The 17,422-nt window shown below is 45.2% G+C and overlaps 2 protein-coding genes across 4 annotated transcripts; both read left to right on the top strand.

Moving 5' to 3' along the window:
- The first annotated feature begins 2,599 nt into the window (after window positions 1-2,599).
- Window positions 2,600-12,930, top strand: LOC134100951 (5'-AMP-activated protein kinase subunit beta-1-like). Of its 3 annotated transcripts, XR_009941334.1 has the most exons (9): window positions 2,600-2,764; window positions 3,805-4,041; window positions 5,244-5,413; window positions 8,120-8,213; window positions 8,302-8,416; window positions 8,828-8,961; window positions 10,478-10,546; window positions 11,496-11,635; window positions 11,672-12,930. XR_009941334.1 is itself a non-coding variant. In XM_062554456.1 (8 exons), exons 2-8 carry the CDS (start codon window positions 3,892-3,894, stop codon window positions 11,571-11,573), a joined length of 810 nt encoding a protein of 269 aa, XP_062410440.1. In that variant the 5' UTR covers window positions 2,602-2,760; window positions 3,805-3,891; the 3' UTR covers window positions 11,574-12,930. The 3 variants fall into 3 exon arrangements, 2 of the variants coding, with proteins under 2 accessions (XP_062410440.1, XP_062410439.1); XM_062554456.1 differs by having other exon boundaries at window positions 2,602-2,760; window positions 11,496-12,930; XM_062554455.1 differs by having other exon boundaries at window positions 2,602-2,764; window positions 11,496-12,930.
- A 799-nt stretch (window positions 12,931-13,729) lies between these two features.
- Window positions 13,730-16,990, top strand: LOC134101066 (phospholipase A2-like). The gene is made up of 4 exons (XM_062554632.1): window positions 13,730-13,782; window positions 15,204-15,351; window positions 15,580-15,713; window positions 16,869-16,990. The coding sequence occupies exons 1-4, from the start codon at window positions 13,734-13,736 to the stop codon at window positions 16,988-16,990; spliced, it is 453 nt and encodes a 150-aa protein (XP_062410616.1). The 5' UTR covers window positions 13,730-13,733.
- The last annotated feature ends 432 nt before the right edge of the window (window positions 16,991-17,422 follow it).

Raw genomic sequence — 17,422 nt, 5'->3', positions numbered from 1 at the left:
GAATGGGGAGATAGCAGCAGCTATGTTCCTATGCAAGTGAATGGGGAGTTAGCAGCAGCTATGTTCCTATGCAAGTGAATGGGGAGATAGCAGCAGCTATGTTCCTATGCAAGTGAATGGGGAGGCACACAGCAAGGGGCAGCAATAGGGCTCGGGCACACGCGTTGCGTTCTTGGAATATTGCCACTATGTTGGTAGCGCACCGCATGTAATATCCATTCATTCCGATGCAGAAGACAAGAAGCAGAACATTGATAGTATTAGCGACATATGACCAAGAAGGCAAACATTAAGCAACAGGAACACACTAACAGGTGGGAGTAAATCCATAGTAATCCATAGTAAACTAAGGAGTGAGGCTGCCAATATGGCTGCCCGCAAAGTTTTCACGTCACGATCCCGAGCCTATTCCAAAAACTATATACTGCATATCCAAAAACTACAATCTGCAAGTCCCCCAAGTTATTGAATAACAAAGAAGAACGCCATGATTTACGAACAACGAAGAAGTTCTTTGAAGTTTTAACAAAGAAGAAGTTTTTCTCAGTTGCTTTGGCTCATTTCTCAGATCATAATTAGTATTTCTCAAAACTGTTTCTTCCAACTCCATATCTCTTTATCACTTGTGCACATCATTGAAGCAGTTTCCGCAAGTGTTCAAATGTGACTGCAACCTCTTTAGTGTTCAAATGTGGCTGCAACCTCTTTAGTGTACAAATGTCCATAACTTCTTTAAAAAGAAATGGAAAGAATAGAACAATCTGTACTTTAAGATATAGTCCTATAGCCTACTTTTTAAAGTAGGGGTAGCCTGCTGCTATAGACAAGGCCTATTCCATTCCAATATTCTTTTCAAGTCTGCGCTACAATGATGATAGGATTAGTCAACATTTCCTGAAACACTGAAGCTAAGAATTGATGAAGTCATCTTTCCGGTAATGACAAACAAGTTTACTAGGCTTATAATCGTCTCATACTCTGCCCTACAGTAGCATGGTACATATCCAACACAAGAGATTCACATACAGTAGCATGGTACATACATCAACACAAGAGATTCACATACAGTAGCCTGATACATGATGAATGTCTAACACAAGAGATTCACATACAGTAGCCTATGATACATTATGCATTCAACTCAAGAGATTCACATACAGTAGCCTATTGTGGTCAAAAATCTCCAGGCACACTCAGGTGTGAGAAAACACTGCAGGTTTATTCACGATACCGGGAACAGGTCACTAGCCACATCATAGCTCTGATAACACTGTTCGAAGATCTCTAGGGCAAAGCAATTATTATGTATGTTTAGTTACATTGTGGTAATTCAAATCACATGGGTACAATGGTCTTTTCCCAAACTCCTCATAAATACAACAATACAACAGTAGCCTACATGGACACTTCTTGGACATAGCATGTGATCCACACACCATACGCAAGTCATGTGGGCACTCCAAGTAAGTAAGATAATAGGTCAATACAATACACATCCCTCAGCATTTTTTTTGTCGTAGCATGTTCTCTGTTAGGGTCTTCCTAATATTACTGCCTCAGGCAGAATGCCCTTAGCTTGTGACAAAAGGGGGTCGCAAGACCTTTATTAGAAAGTCGTGACATGGAGAGAGCAAACAACGAAGCAAAGTTGATGCACAGTATTGAATGTATAGAAAAGCATACAAATAATATATGAAAATATAATGTTAAACACTTCTATGTAATAAATGTTAATTAATATTCACTTCTAACAAGATTTGTTAGTGATCCAAATTTCTACTACACTATGATACATTATGCATAGCCTATTCAACACAAGAGATTCACATACAGTAGCCTGATACATGAATATCTAACACAAGAGATTCACATACAGTAGCCTATATGATAGGCTACATGATGAATATTCAACACAAGATTCACATACAGTAGCCTAGCTTATGATGATGAATATTCAACACAAGAGATTCACATACAGTAGGCTAGCCCTAGCTTATGATACATGATGAGTAACATAAGAGATTCACAGTAGCCTAGCTTATGATACATGATGAATATTCAACATAAGAGATTCACAGTAGCCTAGCTTATGATACGATGAATATTCAACATTATAAGAGATTCACAGTAGCCTAGCTTATGATGATGAATATTTATCATAAGAGATTAGCCTAGCTTATGATATGATGAATATTCAACACAAGAAATTCACAGTAGCCTAGCTTATCCTCCTGACTACCAGAGGTTTGTTTTGTCCTCTCTAGAGGACATCTGTAAACTTGAATATCTCCCAGACCATGCATGCTACTGAGCTATCGTTCTCTACATAGGACATTCAGGACTTTTAATTGATACCAAATTTATGGGGGTGGGGTTTTGGGAACTTCCTCTTTTTTTCTTGTAATGTCCTGGGTCAAATTGACCCAATTTTCAAGGAAGAAAAGGAGGAAGTTCCCAAAACCCCACCCCCATAAATGTGGTATCATGTAAAAGCCAGTATTCCAGTTTAGAAAGGTCCTCTAGAGAGAACAAAAATGAACTGCTGGTAGTCAGGAGGATAAGATAAGCTACATGATGAATATTCAACATAAGCGATTCACAGTAGCCTAGCTTATGATTGGCTACATGATGAATATTCAACATAAGAGCGAACAAGAGGGGGCGGGGCACCTCATGTGACGTCGAATGATAGCAAACATGGAAATACTGATGAAAGATAAGACGAAGAGAAAATAATTACTGCGAGTTATTATACAGCAAGTAGGTAAGCCACACACCACTCAACGAACCCTTATACGTGCATCACGGTGGTTCGATATCATTTACGCGCTTCTCAAGTTTGCCACAGCTGGCGAGCACGCATTGTTATTCAGTACAGTACGCTGGAACAACGTTAGCTAGGTGAAAAGCTAAGTTAGCTAGCTAGTTAGTATCGTGGGCACTGACTAGCCAGCATCATTTATAATTATAAAACATGTGTACGTCAGTTTATAACTATTTCGTCAACATTGCCACACGCTAAACAGACATAGTCCAGAATAATCAGATGTATAATAAGATTCGCTATGCCACCATATAAACTACGCACTTGGCAGATGTTGACAAGCCGCCAAGCTAGGGAACGTTGTGCTAGCTAGCGATAGTTAGCTTGACAATTACTCTTAGATAGATAGCAAGGAATGCTAACGTGTTAAACTATATGCAGGGCATCACATGGAGTTAACATATGGCTTTGGAAAACGGGTTATGGAAATAAATCACTTTGCAACCACCAACCAAGCTCCACTGCTTTAGTTACTCGGCTCACTATCACGAAGCCGAACTGCTGCTACTCTCAAGACACCTAATGATGTTCATACGCATGACCTTGTCCAGTCCTACGTTACTTCTGCGGTTGTTTTAAGAGTTAGCTAATGAACCCTCCCCGGGGTCCAGCTATTACTTGAGAGTTTAGTGTGATGTGAATTAGACTTCATTTGCCCCTTGCTCATTGTCGAGTAAGTGTTTTAGAGGAAATTGTAGTCTGACACACCCAGACGTGACAACATGCTCTTTGTTTACAAGTCTAACCATCATGTCATCTCCATGATCATAATAACAATGTCAGAAGTGGCACAGTTTAAAATAATACATGTGTACATATGCAAAGCTGTAACCTATGCCAGTCATAAAATCGCATTTACTACAAAGTGCCACTTTTTAGAATTCTTCGAAAACTAGCAGCTATGCTACTGATCAATGCAAGACGTTTCATACAGCACGATCATCACGGCTAAAATGATTTCCCCTGTTTCCCCCATACAGCCGTGTGAGCCCCTCAGGCACGTAGTTACTGAAAGCCTGCTGGTCCTCGCCCTGAGTGACTTACGTGCGAGACCAGCGAACGGCAGTATGGGCAACACCAGCAGCGAGCGGGCGGCCATGGGCCAGGGCGAGAAGGCCCACCGCCGGGACAGCCGCGGGGCGAAGGAGGGGGACCGGCCCAAGATCCTCATGGACAGCCCGGAGGACGCGGATATCTTCCACGGGGATGACATGAAGGCAAGCCTGGGGGTTGGCGGGGTGAACTTCAGAGATGACATCCCTAAATAGCCAGAGCTTATGAGCAGAACACGTTTTCATTCACAGTACTCTGTACCTTTCTGCCTAGATATCGTGTACACTATACAGCATATTTGCATTTCTTTATGCCTAGATATCGTGTACACTACAGCATATTTACATTTCTTTATGTCTAGATATCGTGTACACTATACAGCATATTACATTTCTTGTGCTATATATCTTATTTGGCATTGCGGTCTCCAAGCAACACAATTCCTTTCCCTGTAGCCTGTATGGTATGCATGCGTTATGCAGAAGTGGTTTATAACTACTAGCCTGTATGGTATAGTGGTTGATAACTAGGGTTGCACAGATCAGATGCACGCTTCAACCAGTGTAAGACTGTAAGTAGTAAATCAGCCTATTTCATATCACAGTGTACAATAGAATAGAAGTCATTGATCTGTATGCTTAGTTCCTATTGAACATGTATAACTATCTCCACTGTGCTCCTGTGCTCGTGTAGGCCCCTTTGGAGTGTACAATAGAATAGTAATTTAACACATGCTTAGTTCCTATTGAACATGTATAACTATTTCCACTGTGCTCCTGTGCTTGTGTTGGCCCCTAATTTAACACATGCTTAGTTAGTTCATATTGACTGTGCTCCTGTAGGCCCCGATGAGTTCATATTGAACATGTAGAACTATCTCCACTGTGCTGCTGTGCTTGCGTAGGCCCCGATGAGTTCATATTGAACATGTATCACTATCTCCACTGTGCTCGTGTGCTTGCGTAGGCCCCGATGAGTTCATATTGAACATGTAGAACTATTTCCACTGTGCTGCTGTGCTTGCGTAGGCCCCGATGGAGAAGGATGAGTTCATATTGAACATGTATAACTATTTCCATATATATTCCACTGTGCTCGTGTGCCTGCGTAGGCCCCGATGGAGAAGGACGAGTTCATATTGAACATGTATCACTATCTCCACTGTGCTCGTGTGCCTGCGTAGGCCCCGATGGAGAAGGACGAGTTCATATTGAACATGTAGAACTATCTCCACTGTGCTGCTTTGCTGGCGTAGGCCCCATATATATTCCACTGTGCTGCTGTGCTTGCGTAGGCCCCGATGGAGAAGGATGAGTTCATGTTGAACATGTATCACTATCTCCACTGTGCTCGTGTGCCTGCGTAGGCCCCGATGGAGAAGGACGAGTTCTTTGCGTGGCGGCAGGACCTGGAGGCCGATGAAAAGGGCGCGGCGGGGGACCGGCCCACAGTGTTCCGCTGGACCGGCGTCGGGAAGGAAGTGTTCGTGTCGGGCTCCTTCAACAACTGGGCCAACAAGATCCCTTTAACCAGGAGGTGCGTTATCTCTCCTCAGATGCTAATTAACTCCTCAGATGCTAATTAAGATCCCTTTAACCAGGAGGTGGGTTATCTCTCCTCAGCTGCTAATTAAGATCCCTTTAACCAGGAGGTGGGTTATCTATCCTCAGCTGGTAATTAAGATCCCTTTAACCAGGAGGTGCGTTATCTGTCCTCAGATGCTAATTAAGATCCCTTTAACCAGGAGGTGGGTTATCTGCCCTCAGCCGCTAATTAAGATCCCTTTAACCAGGAGGTGGGTTATCTGCCCTCAGCCGCTAATTAAGATCCCTTTAACCAGGAGGTGGGTTATCTCTCCTCGGCTGCTAATTAAGATCCCTTTAACCAGGAGGTGGGTTATCTCTCCTCAGCCGCTAATTAAGATCCCTTTAACCAGGAGGTGGGTTATCTATCCGCAGCTGCTAATTAAGATCCCTTTAACCAGGAGGTGGGTTATCTATCCGCAGCTGCTAATTAAGATCCCTTTAACCAGGAGGTGGGTTATCTGCCCTCAGATGCTAATTAAGATCCCTTTAACCAGGAGGTGGGTTATCTGCCCTCAGCCGCTAATTAAGATCCCTTTAACCAGGAGGTGCGTTATCTCTCCTCAGCTGCTAATTAAGATCCCTTTAACCAGGAGGTGGGTTATCTCTCCTCAGCCGCTAATTAAGATCCCTTTAACCAGGAGGTGGGTTATCTATCCGCAGCTGCTAATTAAGATCCCTTTAACCAGGAGGTGGGTTATCTATCCGCAGCTGCTAATTAAGATCCCTTTAACCAGGAGGTGGGTTATCTATCCGCAGCTGCTAATTAAGATCCCTTTAACCAGGAGGTGGGTTATCTATCCTCAGCTGGTAATGCCTGTCTGGAAGAATTGAGCATTATAACCATGTGTGTGTGTGTGTGTTTAGTAGGCAACTTTTCTTCTCTGTCCAGTGTCCGTAGAGCGTTTTCATCTGTCTGCTGAGGTGTGTGTTAGGTGTGCTGTTCGCACTGTACATACTGTATGTTCCAGCAGCTGGGGTGTGTGTAGGTGTGTGTTAGGTGTGCAGCGTGTTCCTGATGAGTGGACATAGCCATGACTAGTCACACTGCAGCTGGAGTGTGTGTTAGGTGTGCTGTGTGTTAGGTGTGTGTTAGGTGTGCTGTGTGTAGGTGTGTGTTAGGTGTGCTGTGTGTTCCTGATGAGCGGACATAGCCATGACTAGTCACGCAGCAGCTGGGCTGTGCGTAGGTGTGTGTTAGGTGTGCTGTGTGTAGGTGTGTGTTAGGTGTGCTGTGTGTAGGTGTGTGTAGGTGTGCTGTGTGTGTTAGGTGTGCTGTACGTATTGTATGTTACTGGTGAGTGGACATGGCCATGACTAGTCAGGCTGCAGCTGGGCTGTGTGTAGGTGTGTGTTAGGTGTGCTGTGTGTGTTAGGTGTGTGTTAGGTGTGCTGTGTGTGTAGGTGTGTGTTAGGTGTGCTGTGTGCTGTGTGTGTTAGGTGTGCTGTACGTATTGTATGTTCCCGGTGAGTGCATGGCCATGACTAGTCACGCTGCAGCTGGAGTGTGTGTAGGTGTGCTGTGTGTACAGTAGGTGTGCTGTGTGTAGGTGCGCTGTATGTGTGCTGTACGTATTGTATGTTCCCGGTGAGTGGACATGGCCATGACTAGTCACGCTGCAGCTGGGGTGTGTGTAGGTGTGTGTGTTAGGTGTGCTGTACGTATTGTATGTTCCTGGTGAGTGGACATGGCCATGACTAGTCACACAGCAGCTGGAGTGTGTGTTAGGTGTGCTGTACGTATTGTATGTTCCTGGTGAGTGGACATGGCCATGACTAGTCACGCTGCAGCTGTCACAGCATGTCCATGGGCACACAAGGGGCCACTGTGTACTGCACAGAGTTCTTTAGGAATATTCACTCATCTCTCATTCAGTGCACACAACATTGTGCACTATTATTAGTAGTAGTTGTAGCTTATTCTTTACATGTGTCTAACCTATTATAAGCCCTTTTTCCATTCAAAAGTTAATTCGCTTAAAAAACGATGCGCATCAAAAGTTAGTGCGACACATGTGATGGAAAATGACTTCTATCGCTCTAACGTCGGTTTTGTCGTGATAAGTTAATTCGCTCGCCAGAGGTGTATTAAGGAGAGTTAAATCAATATAAATGTGATGGAAAAGGTTTGTAGCGATATAAATTACTGTGACGCCTGCTCAGAATGTTCACAAAGTCTGCGCTAAAATCTGAATTCTATCTCGCGCATACAAAGAGTTGACCTCACAATGGTGTACCATTTGCTACCTTTGATACATTCGCTAGAAGTGTTCCATTCGCTACAACTGTTGATGGAAAACCATCTAGCGCAGTAGAAATATGCGCATTAACAGGGCTCTTGTGACATCATTTTGATTCGCTAGAATTGTTCTTTTGAGTGGAAGACCGTTTTAGCACTTCTTGTATCGCTCAAAATTACATCGACTTATGAGTTAATTTGCTTGAAAATCTTATGGAAAAAGGGCTATAGTCACCTACTCTAGCATTTAGTGCATAAAATAGTCACCGTCTCTAGCATTTAGTGCATAAAATAGTCACCGTCTCTAGCATTTAGTGCATAAAATAGTTACCGTCTCTAGCATTTCTATATTTATGTTGTTAGTAGGTGTTGTACTAACTAGCCCACTCAACACTGCATCTGTGTGTGCTTTTATTCTAGTCAGAACAACTTTGTGGCAATAATGGATTTACCTGAAGGAGATTATCAATATAAGTTCTACGTTGATGGACAGTGGATTCACGATCCATCAGAGGTAAGTGTGTGTGTGTGTAGTGTGTGTGTGTGTGTGTGTGTTGCTCTAGCATAGACATCTGACTGTCCCCATGTGTGTCGTGTCCCAGCCTGTAGTAACCAATCAGATGGGCAGCGTGAACAACATCATCCAGGTCAAGAAGACGGACTTTGAGGTGTTTGATGCTCTGATGGTGGACTCACAGAAGTGCTCAGATATGTCAGGTAGGAAATGGTAACAAGCACACACTCCCCCTCTCTTCTGTATGCGCACACACACACACACACACTCACACACACACAGAAAAAGAGAGTCTTCTTGTTCTTCTAGTCTTCTTCTACATCACACACCTTACGGCAACTCTAAATGATTATTTTTGGACCAATGAACTGAATTGGATACATTTAGACTTCTGACCCCTTCCCTGCTGTGTGCAGTGGAACAACCCAACATTGGGCCTACACAACCCAACATTGGGCCTACACAACCCAACATTGGGCCTACACATCCCAACACTGGGCCTACACAACCCAACATTGGGCCTACACAACCCAACATTGGGCCTACACAACCCAACGCAGACACAGTGTGTGTGTGTGTGTGTGTGTGACGCCTGCCGCCTTGTCTCTTCCCAGACCTGTCCAGCTCCCCCCCCGGCCCGTACCATCAGGACGCCTACACGCCCAAACAGGACGACAAGTTCAAGTCCCCCCCCATCCTGCCCCCCCATCTCCTGCAGGTCATCCTCAACAAGGACACGGGCATATCAGTGAGTACGCACGCACATTAGTACGCACACGCACACACATTAGTACACACACACGCACGCACATTAGTACGCACGTACGCACGCACATTAGTACACACGCACACACGCAAGCACATTAGTACACACACACGCACGCACATTAGTACGCACACACACACATTAGTACGCACAAACGCAAGCACATTAGTACACACACACACGCAAGCACATTAGTACGCACGCACATAAGTACGCACACACATTAGTGCACACACACGCAAGCACATTAGTACACACACACGCAAGGACATTAGTATGCACACACATTAGTACACACACACGCACACACATTAGTACGCACACACATTAGTACGCACACACGCAAGCACATTAGTACACACACACATTAGTACGCACGCACATTAGTACACATACACGCAAGCACATTAGTACACACACACACGCAAGCACATTAGTACACACGCACATTAGTACGCACACACGCACACACATTAGTACACACACGCACACATTAGTACGCACGCACATTAGTACACACACGCAAGCACATTAGTACACACACACGCACGCACATTAGTACGCACGTACGCACCCACATTAGTACACACGCACACACGCAAGCACATTAGTACACACACACGCACGCACATTAGTACGCACACACACACATTAGTACGCACAAACGCAAGCACATTAGTACACACACACACGCAAGCACATTAGTACGCACGCACATAAGTACGCACACACATTAGTGCACACACACGCAAGCACATTAGTACACACACACGCAAGGACATTAGTATGCACACACATTAGTACACACACACGCACACACATTAGTACGCACACACATTAGTACGCACACACGCAAGCACATTAGTACACACACACATTAGTACGCACGCACATTAGTACACATACACGCAAGCACATTAGTACACACACACGCAAGCACATTAGTACGCACACACATTAGTACGCACACACGCACACACATTAGTACACACACACGCGCACATTAGTACGCACGCACATTAGTACACACACGCAAGCACATTAGTACACACACACGCAAGCACATTAGTACACACGCACACACATTAGTACGCACACACGCAAGCACATTAGTACACACACACATTAGTACACACACGCAAGCACATTAGTACGCACACACGCAAGCACATTAGTACACACACACGCAAGCACATTAGTACACACACGCACGCACATTAGTACACACACACACGCACGCACATTAGTACACACACACGCAAGCACATTAGTACACACACACGCAAGCACATTAGTACACACACACGCAAGCACATTAGTACACACACACATTAGTACACACACACGCAAGCACATTAGTACGCACGCACGCACGCACGCACGCATCACTCAGGACTTGTTCTTGGCCCAGAACTTGAGAACTTTGTAAAGGTGTGAGGAGGACCAGAGGAATGTGTTTGGTGCATTATTTGTGTTGTGCCTTGTTTCCTGTTCCCAGTGTGATCCAGCCCTGCTTCCAGAGCCCAACCACGTCATGCTTAACCACCTCTACGCACTGTCCATCAAGGTGAGGTGCTCACACACACACACACACACACACATACACACAAACCACACAGGCACATCAAATGATGCTTTCTTTGCATGAATTAATAAAGTAATTGTTACCAAAGCGATAGGTATCAACTTGAATGAAAGGAACACATTGTTTTTTTGGGACTTGTTCACGGTGTTCCCCAGAGTTAGTTAAGTGGACCCATACCGTGTAGTTACTCACCAAGTTAGCTGTGCAGAGTTAGCTAAGTGGACCCATACCGTGTAGTTACTCACCAAGTTAGCGGTGCAGAGTTCGCCAAGTGGACACATAGCTGTACAGTGTTAGCTAAATGGACCCATAACGTGTAGTTACTCACCAAGTTAGCTGTGCAGAGTTAGCTAAGTGGACTCATACCGTGTAGTTGCTCACCAAGTTAGCTGTGCAGAGTTAGCTAAGTGGACACATCATGTGTAGTTACTCACCAAGTTAGCTGTGCAGAGTTAGCTAAGTGGACTCATACCGTGTAGTTGCTCACCAAGTTAGCTGTGCAGAGTTAGCTAAGTGGACACATACCGTGTAGTTACTCACCAAGTTAGCTGTGCAGAGTTAGCTAAGTGGACCCATACCGTGTAGTTACTCACCAAGTTAGCTGTGCAGAGTTAGCTAAGTGGACACATCATGTGTAGTCACTCACCAAGTTAGCTGTGCAGAGTTAGCTAAGTGGACCCATACCGTGTAGTTACTCACCAAGTTAGCTGTGCAGAGTTAGCTAAGTGGACACATCATGTGTAGTCACTCACCCAAGTTAGCTGTGCAGAGTTAGCTAAGTGGACACATCATGTGTAGTCACTCACCCAAGTGAGTTATGCACTGTGAATACGGTGAAGAAGCAAACAGTTAACATGCTCCTGTACCTGGACGTGTTCAGATATTTAGTAGGCTGTAATATTCATCCCTCTCTCTCTCTCTCTCTCTCTAGGATGGGGTGATGGTGCTTAGTGCTACCCATCGCTACAAGAAGAAGTATGTGACAACACTCCTCTATAAGCCCATCTGATCCCTGATGGACTCGACTAAACTTATCCAGACCAAACCCCTCCACTCTCTCTCTCTCTCTCTTGCTCTCTCGCTCTCTCTCTCTCTCTGTCTCTCTGTCTCTCTCTCTCTCTCTCTCTCTGTCTGTCTCTCCTGCCTGAAACAAGACACTGCCTGTGTAATGCACATGTGATCTACTGTACAGACATCCAGCCAGCCAGACAAGATGGCTGCCGCTCTGGAGCACACTTGGACCTGCAGTGGTCCAGATCTCACTCACACACACTCTGGCCCTGCAGTGGTGCCAGATCTCACTCACACACACACTCCATCAGGACTAAACCCGGCTCACACACACTCCTGCTCACACACTTGGACCTGGCCCTGCAGTGGTGCCAGATCTCACTCACACACACACGCTGCATCTGGTCTAAACCCTGCTCACACACACTCCATCAGGTCTAAACCCTGCTCACACACACTCCTGCTCACACACACTCCATCAGGACTAAACCCTGCTCACACACACTCCATCTGGTCTAAACCCTGCTCACACACGCTGCATCTGGTCTAAACCCTGCTCACACACGCTGCATCTGGTCTAAACCCTGCTCACACACGCTGCATCTGGTCTAATGTTGGCCAGAGGTTGCCAGGTCCTGCTGATGTGTGCAGATCTGGGTCACGTCCCGCTAACACGAGGAGCGTCTGGAGTGGACAGCACTGGACGGGGGCGATGGCTGTGTGCGGACACAAAGGGACACACACACACACACACACCGCCACCCCCCATGTCACCCCCTCTGCCAATGCTACTGTATCTCCACAGCCGGCTCCCTGGTCTCTCAGCTCGGGCTTCTATTCTTATATTCACGGCTATCTCTTGATGAAATGCTATTTTTCTCGGAATGTTCTTCGGGCAGGGATCATGGGAGTTTGAGTTCTTGAGTGTTTTTTTTTTATAGAGCGTCTCACGTTACAAGAGTATAGGGAAGTGAATGGAGACGACAGAACAATAGACTCACTGAAAAGCCTCGATACACACTGTACTCTCTCCACTTGCCAAAGTCCACACAAGGGCCTTCACTTAGTTACGCCTCCAGTTCAGTACCAACAAGTAATTGTGTTATACTCTCTCTATATATTATCTAGGAATGCTTGTGTGGTTTTTGTTTGTTTGTTTTCCCATTTCATTTCCATTTCGGAGGCCAAGTATTCATCCCCAAGTAAGTGGAGGGACCAGTTCTGTTAAAGATGTTGGATTGGAAAGTGTGTGTGTGTGTGTGTGTGTGTGTGTGTGTGTGTGTGTGTGTGTGTGTGTGTGTGTGTGTGTGTGTGTGTGTGTGTGTGTGTGTGTGTGTGTGTGTGTGTGTGTGTGTGTGTGGCCTGTGTTACTGAAGTACGCTAGGATTGTGTAAAAAGCAACCATTCCATGTTTGTGTATTTTGTTTTTCTTGCTGTGCCAGATTTCTATCCCAATAAAAGATTATGGAGTTTTAGTACTTGTGTGCAAATTATTGGCTTCTGTCATAAATATGGATATTGATATCACAACACTCAGACACTCAGCACAACGTACTGAGGATGTTTTGAGTGTGTCTGTATGTAGACATTCCTATCGCACAGATATCCAAGAGAATGCAGCTCCACACAGACGAGTCTTTTTATAGCCCCACGGAGTTTTCCACACTAGTGGACAGTCAGCATAACCTTGGACAGGTCAAGATAACGCCTGAATCAAACACACCCCAGTTTATCACACTCCACCAAGTCTAATGTTCATAAGCTCAGAGTGAAAACACACCGGCTATCAAGAGGAGCTGGGAACCAGTAAACTGCCTATTCAGATGCAGGTGACACTTGTACGCTTGTGTGTGTGTGTGTGTGTGTGACGTTTCTAAAAATGGAAAGGCTGGTGTGAGGACGGAAATGGAAAAGTGTGGGAGTTTGGGTGTGTGACCACACATGGTCAGTCCAGCGTCCAGCGGCCAATGCACAGCATGTGTAGGTCCAGCAGTGTTATCACATGTTCCAGTATCTGAACGGATCCCTTTAGGGCCAAGGCTGGGGGGGGTGGAGATACACCTGGACAGGTGAGGGGGGGGGGGGGGTGCAGGGGCGGATATAAGGAGGACTCAGGGAGGTGTGTGTGGTGTGTCGGTCGGTCACTCATCTGAACAACATGAACACTCTCCCTGCTGTGCTCCTCCTGGCCTTCGGCCTCTGCTTTGGTGAGTAGCAGCACACACACACACAGCGTACGAATGTATGGACATGTAGCAGCACACACACACACAGCGTACGAATGTATGGACACGTAGTGTACGAATGTATGGACATGTAGCGTAGGAATGTATGGACTGTATGGCCATGTAGTGTATGAATGTATGGACACACAGTGTATGAATGTATGGCGATGTAGTGTACGAATGTACAGTATGGCCATGTAGTGTATGAATGTATGGACATGTACGAATGGGGGTTAGAAGGGGGTTAGAATACGCCACTAAACTGGGAGCATGTACAGTATGGCAGCATGCTGAGGGGTTAGAATACGCTATTAAACTGGGAGCATGTACAGTACAGTACGGCAGCATGTGGACAGCTTCCCAGACACACATAATGAAAACAATAACCGTAAACAAACATACAAACCACCACCCTGGAAGGACACATTAGTTAGAAACAAGGTAAACAGATATATCTTCTGAAGATCAATTTCATGGTTGAGACACAAAAATGTTTGAAACGGAGCAAATCCTGGATCCCTGGAGCTGTATGTTTGAAGTGCTCTTTGGATGAAAATAGAAAACAAGACTCTCACATGAAGGCTTGACACTGAAAAGTGTCAGACCTTCTAAAGATTTAAAATGACTAAGCCATGAACACAAAGGTTTTGTTAACTATAAAAAGAGAGTGCTTTGGTGTTTTTCTTGTTTTGGTGGTTGTCGTGGTGTTGGGACTGCCTGTATGTTTACCAGTAGGGCTCATAAGTTTGCCCCGAGCATGAGCAGGCTTGGGGGTCGTATAGGACATACTGGAGCTGGAGTATTGGGGCCGTATAGGACATACTGGAGCTGGAGTATTGGGGCCGTATAGGACATACTGGAGCTGTAGTATTGGGGCCGTATAGGACATACTGGAGCTGGAGTATTGGGGCCGTACCTCTATAGGACATACTGCCTCGGTGCCATTTGGGGTATTGGCTTTCTAACGCTGCTGTTTCCAACTGCCATCGTTTTGGTTTCACTCTTCGGAGCTTCACTCCAAACCGGGTCTTGGTCTTGATCTTGATCTTAGATGATATAGTCAGCTGAAGGGTTTTCAGTGGTGTGCGTTCACAAGAATGCCATTTTATATGAGACATACAGAATAGTGCATACATACTGTATATACATACATATAGTATGGTATTCACGTAGTGTTCATATAGTAGTATATAGTATTCACGTAGTGAAGTCCTTAGTGCTGTGTTCACTATCAAAAGCAAAAGGCAATATTGTCATGTGAATTATAATTCGAATTCTGTCTTCCCTAACCTGGTTTTGTTGTGTGTGTGTGTGTGTGTGTGTGTGTGTGTGTGTGTGTGTGTGTGTGTGTGTGTGTGTGTGTGTGTGTGTGTGTGTGTGTGTGTGTGTGTGTGTGTGTGTAGCTGAGTCCATGAGCTACAGGGCTCTGTGGCAGTTCAGGGACATGATCATCTGTGCGAACCCCGACAGCTGGCCTGTTCTGGAATACATCGACTACGGCTGCTACTGCGGCAAGGGCGGCTCCGGAACACCTGTGGACGACCTGGACAGGTGTGTGTGTGTGTGTGGGGGGGTATATTAGTTTTCATAGATGAAGGTGGTGCTGATGTTCAAGAGGGATAAATCCTCATTTTAATTCTCTAACTGCCCACACACTCAACACCTGACCACTGACACCATGAATATATTACTGCCCACACACTCAACACCTGACCACTGACACCATGAATATATTACTGCCCACTCACTCAACACCTGACCACTGATACGCATGTGCAGATGCTGTGAGGTGCACGATCGTTGCTACGGCGATGCCATGCAGCATTCCGAGTGCTGGCCCATCCTGGACAACCCCTACACCGAGATCTACGCCTTCACTTGCGACGAGGCCAGCAAGACTGTCACCTGCCCAAGTGAGTCTCAGTCCGACCCCACACACCTGTTCCACACACACCTGTCCCACACACACCTGTTCCACACACACCTGTCCCACACACACCTGTTCCACACACACCTGTCCCACACACACCTGTCACCTTCCAGAGAAAAATACCATCTCTGACATATTGACTACAACTGGAACAAAATATATAAAAGCGAATGTAAATATTTATAAATGTGTATTCACTTTTATATATATAGATACACATACAAAGGGTTCAGATGCAAAAGCCTCTAAATCCGTCTGACCACTTTTCTTTTAAATGAGCATTTTGTATCAGGCTCCTATAGGGTTTCGCCTACAAATCAATATTTCAGACCAGGAAGAGAATGGTATTTAGTGAGTTTTAAAGCTAAATTATTGAATTAACTTACACTATAAGTGAGGAGCATTCACTCTCCATCATTATCTCATTTTTGACAAAAGTGGATTTAGAGGCTTTTGCATCTGAACTCTTCATACATTCTACAGTATGCTGTATTTGGCATTTGCTCTTAAAACGTGCCCATGTCTCACTTGCACAGTGAGTTTGACTGTATCTCAGTATTGTCATGTCTTGTACACACACCCACCCATCCAAACACACGCACATGCACACGCACATGCACACGCACCCATCCACCCACCCACACACACACACACACACACACACACACACACAGCCAGATGTCCAGATGAGTAAGACATCACACAGGATATACAGCAACTGTGTTCAGTCATCATTGTGTCTCTGCATCTCTCTCTCTCTATCTCTTAATCTCTCTCTTCATCTCTCTCTTAATCTCTCTCCTGCATCTCTCCTCTGCATCTCTCTCTTAATCTCTCTCAATCTCTCTCTCTCCTGCATCTCTCTCTCTCCTGCATCTCTCTTAATCTCTCTCTTAATCTCTCTCTCTCCTGCATCTCTCTTAATCTCTCTCTTAATCTCTCTCTCTCCTGCATCTCTCTCAATCTCTCTCTTAATTTCTCTCTTAATCTCTCAATCTCTCTCTCTCCTGCATCTCTCTTAATCTCTCTCTTAATCTCTCTCTCTCCTGCATCTCTCTTAATCTCTCTCTTAATCTCTCTCCTGCATCTCTCCTCTGCATCTCTCTTAATCTCTCTCTCCTTCATCTGTGTTCTACAGGCAACAAAAACGATGAGTGTGAGCAGTTCATCTGCGATTGCGACAGGTTGGCCGCCGAGTGTTTTGCCACCGCTGGTTACAACCCTGAGAACGAGCACCTGCCTAGTGACCAGTGCAATTAAACACACACACACACACACACACACACACACACACACACACACACACACACACACACACACACACACACAAAGCATAATGTGGATCTACTTCTGCTGAGGCCCTCTGGACACTAGCACAGCTCTGCCACTGAGACAGCCCACATCTGTGTTCTACAGTTACCATAGAAATGACTGCAATGATGACAATGAGAACATTAGTTACCATAGAAATTACTGCAATGATGACAATGAGAACATTAGTTACCATAGAAATGACTGGAATGATGACAATGAGAACATTAGTTACCATAGAAATGACTGGAATGACTGGAATGATGATAATGAAAACATTAGCTTTAGGGGACAAACAACGTAACCGAGCTTAAAAACTCAATTCATCCCAATCCTTAGTCTTTATTGTAATGCGTCTTTACTGTGTGAGTCCACCAGAGG

Source organism: Sardina pilchardus, chromosome 14 (genome assembly GCF_963854185.1).
Source record: "Sardina pilchardus chromosome 14, fSarPil1.1, whole genome shotgun sequence".
Lineage (NCBI taxonomy): Eukaryota > Metazoa > Chordata > Actinopteri > Clupeiformes > Clupeidae > Sardina > Sardina pilchardus.
This window is presented reverse-complemented; position numbering and strand designations above follow the sequence as displayed.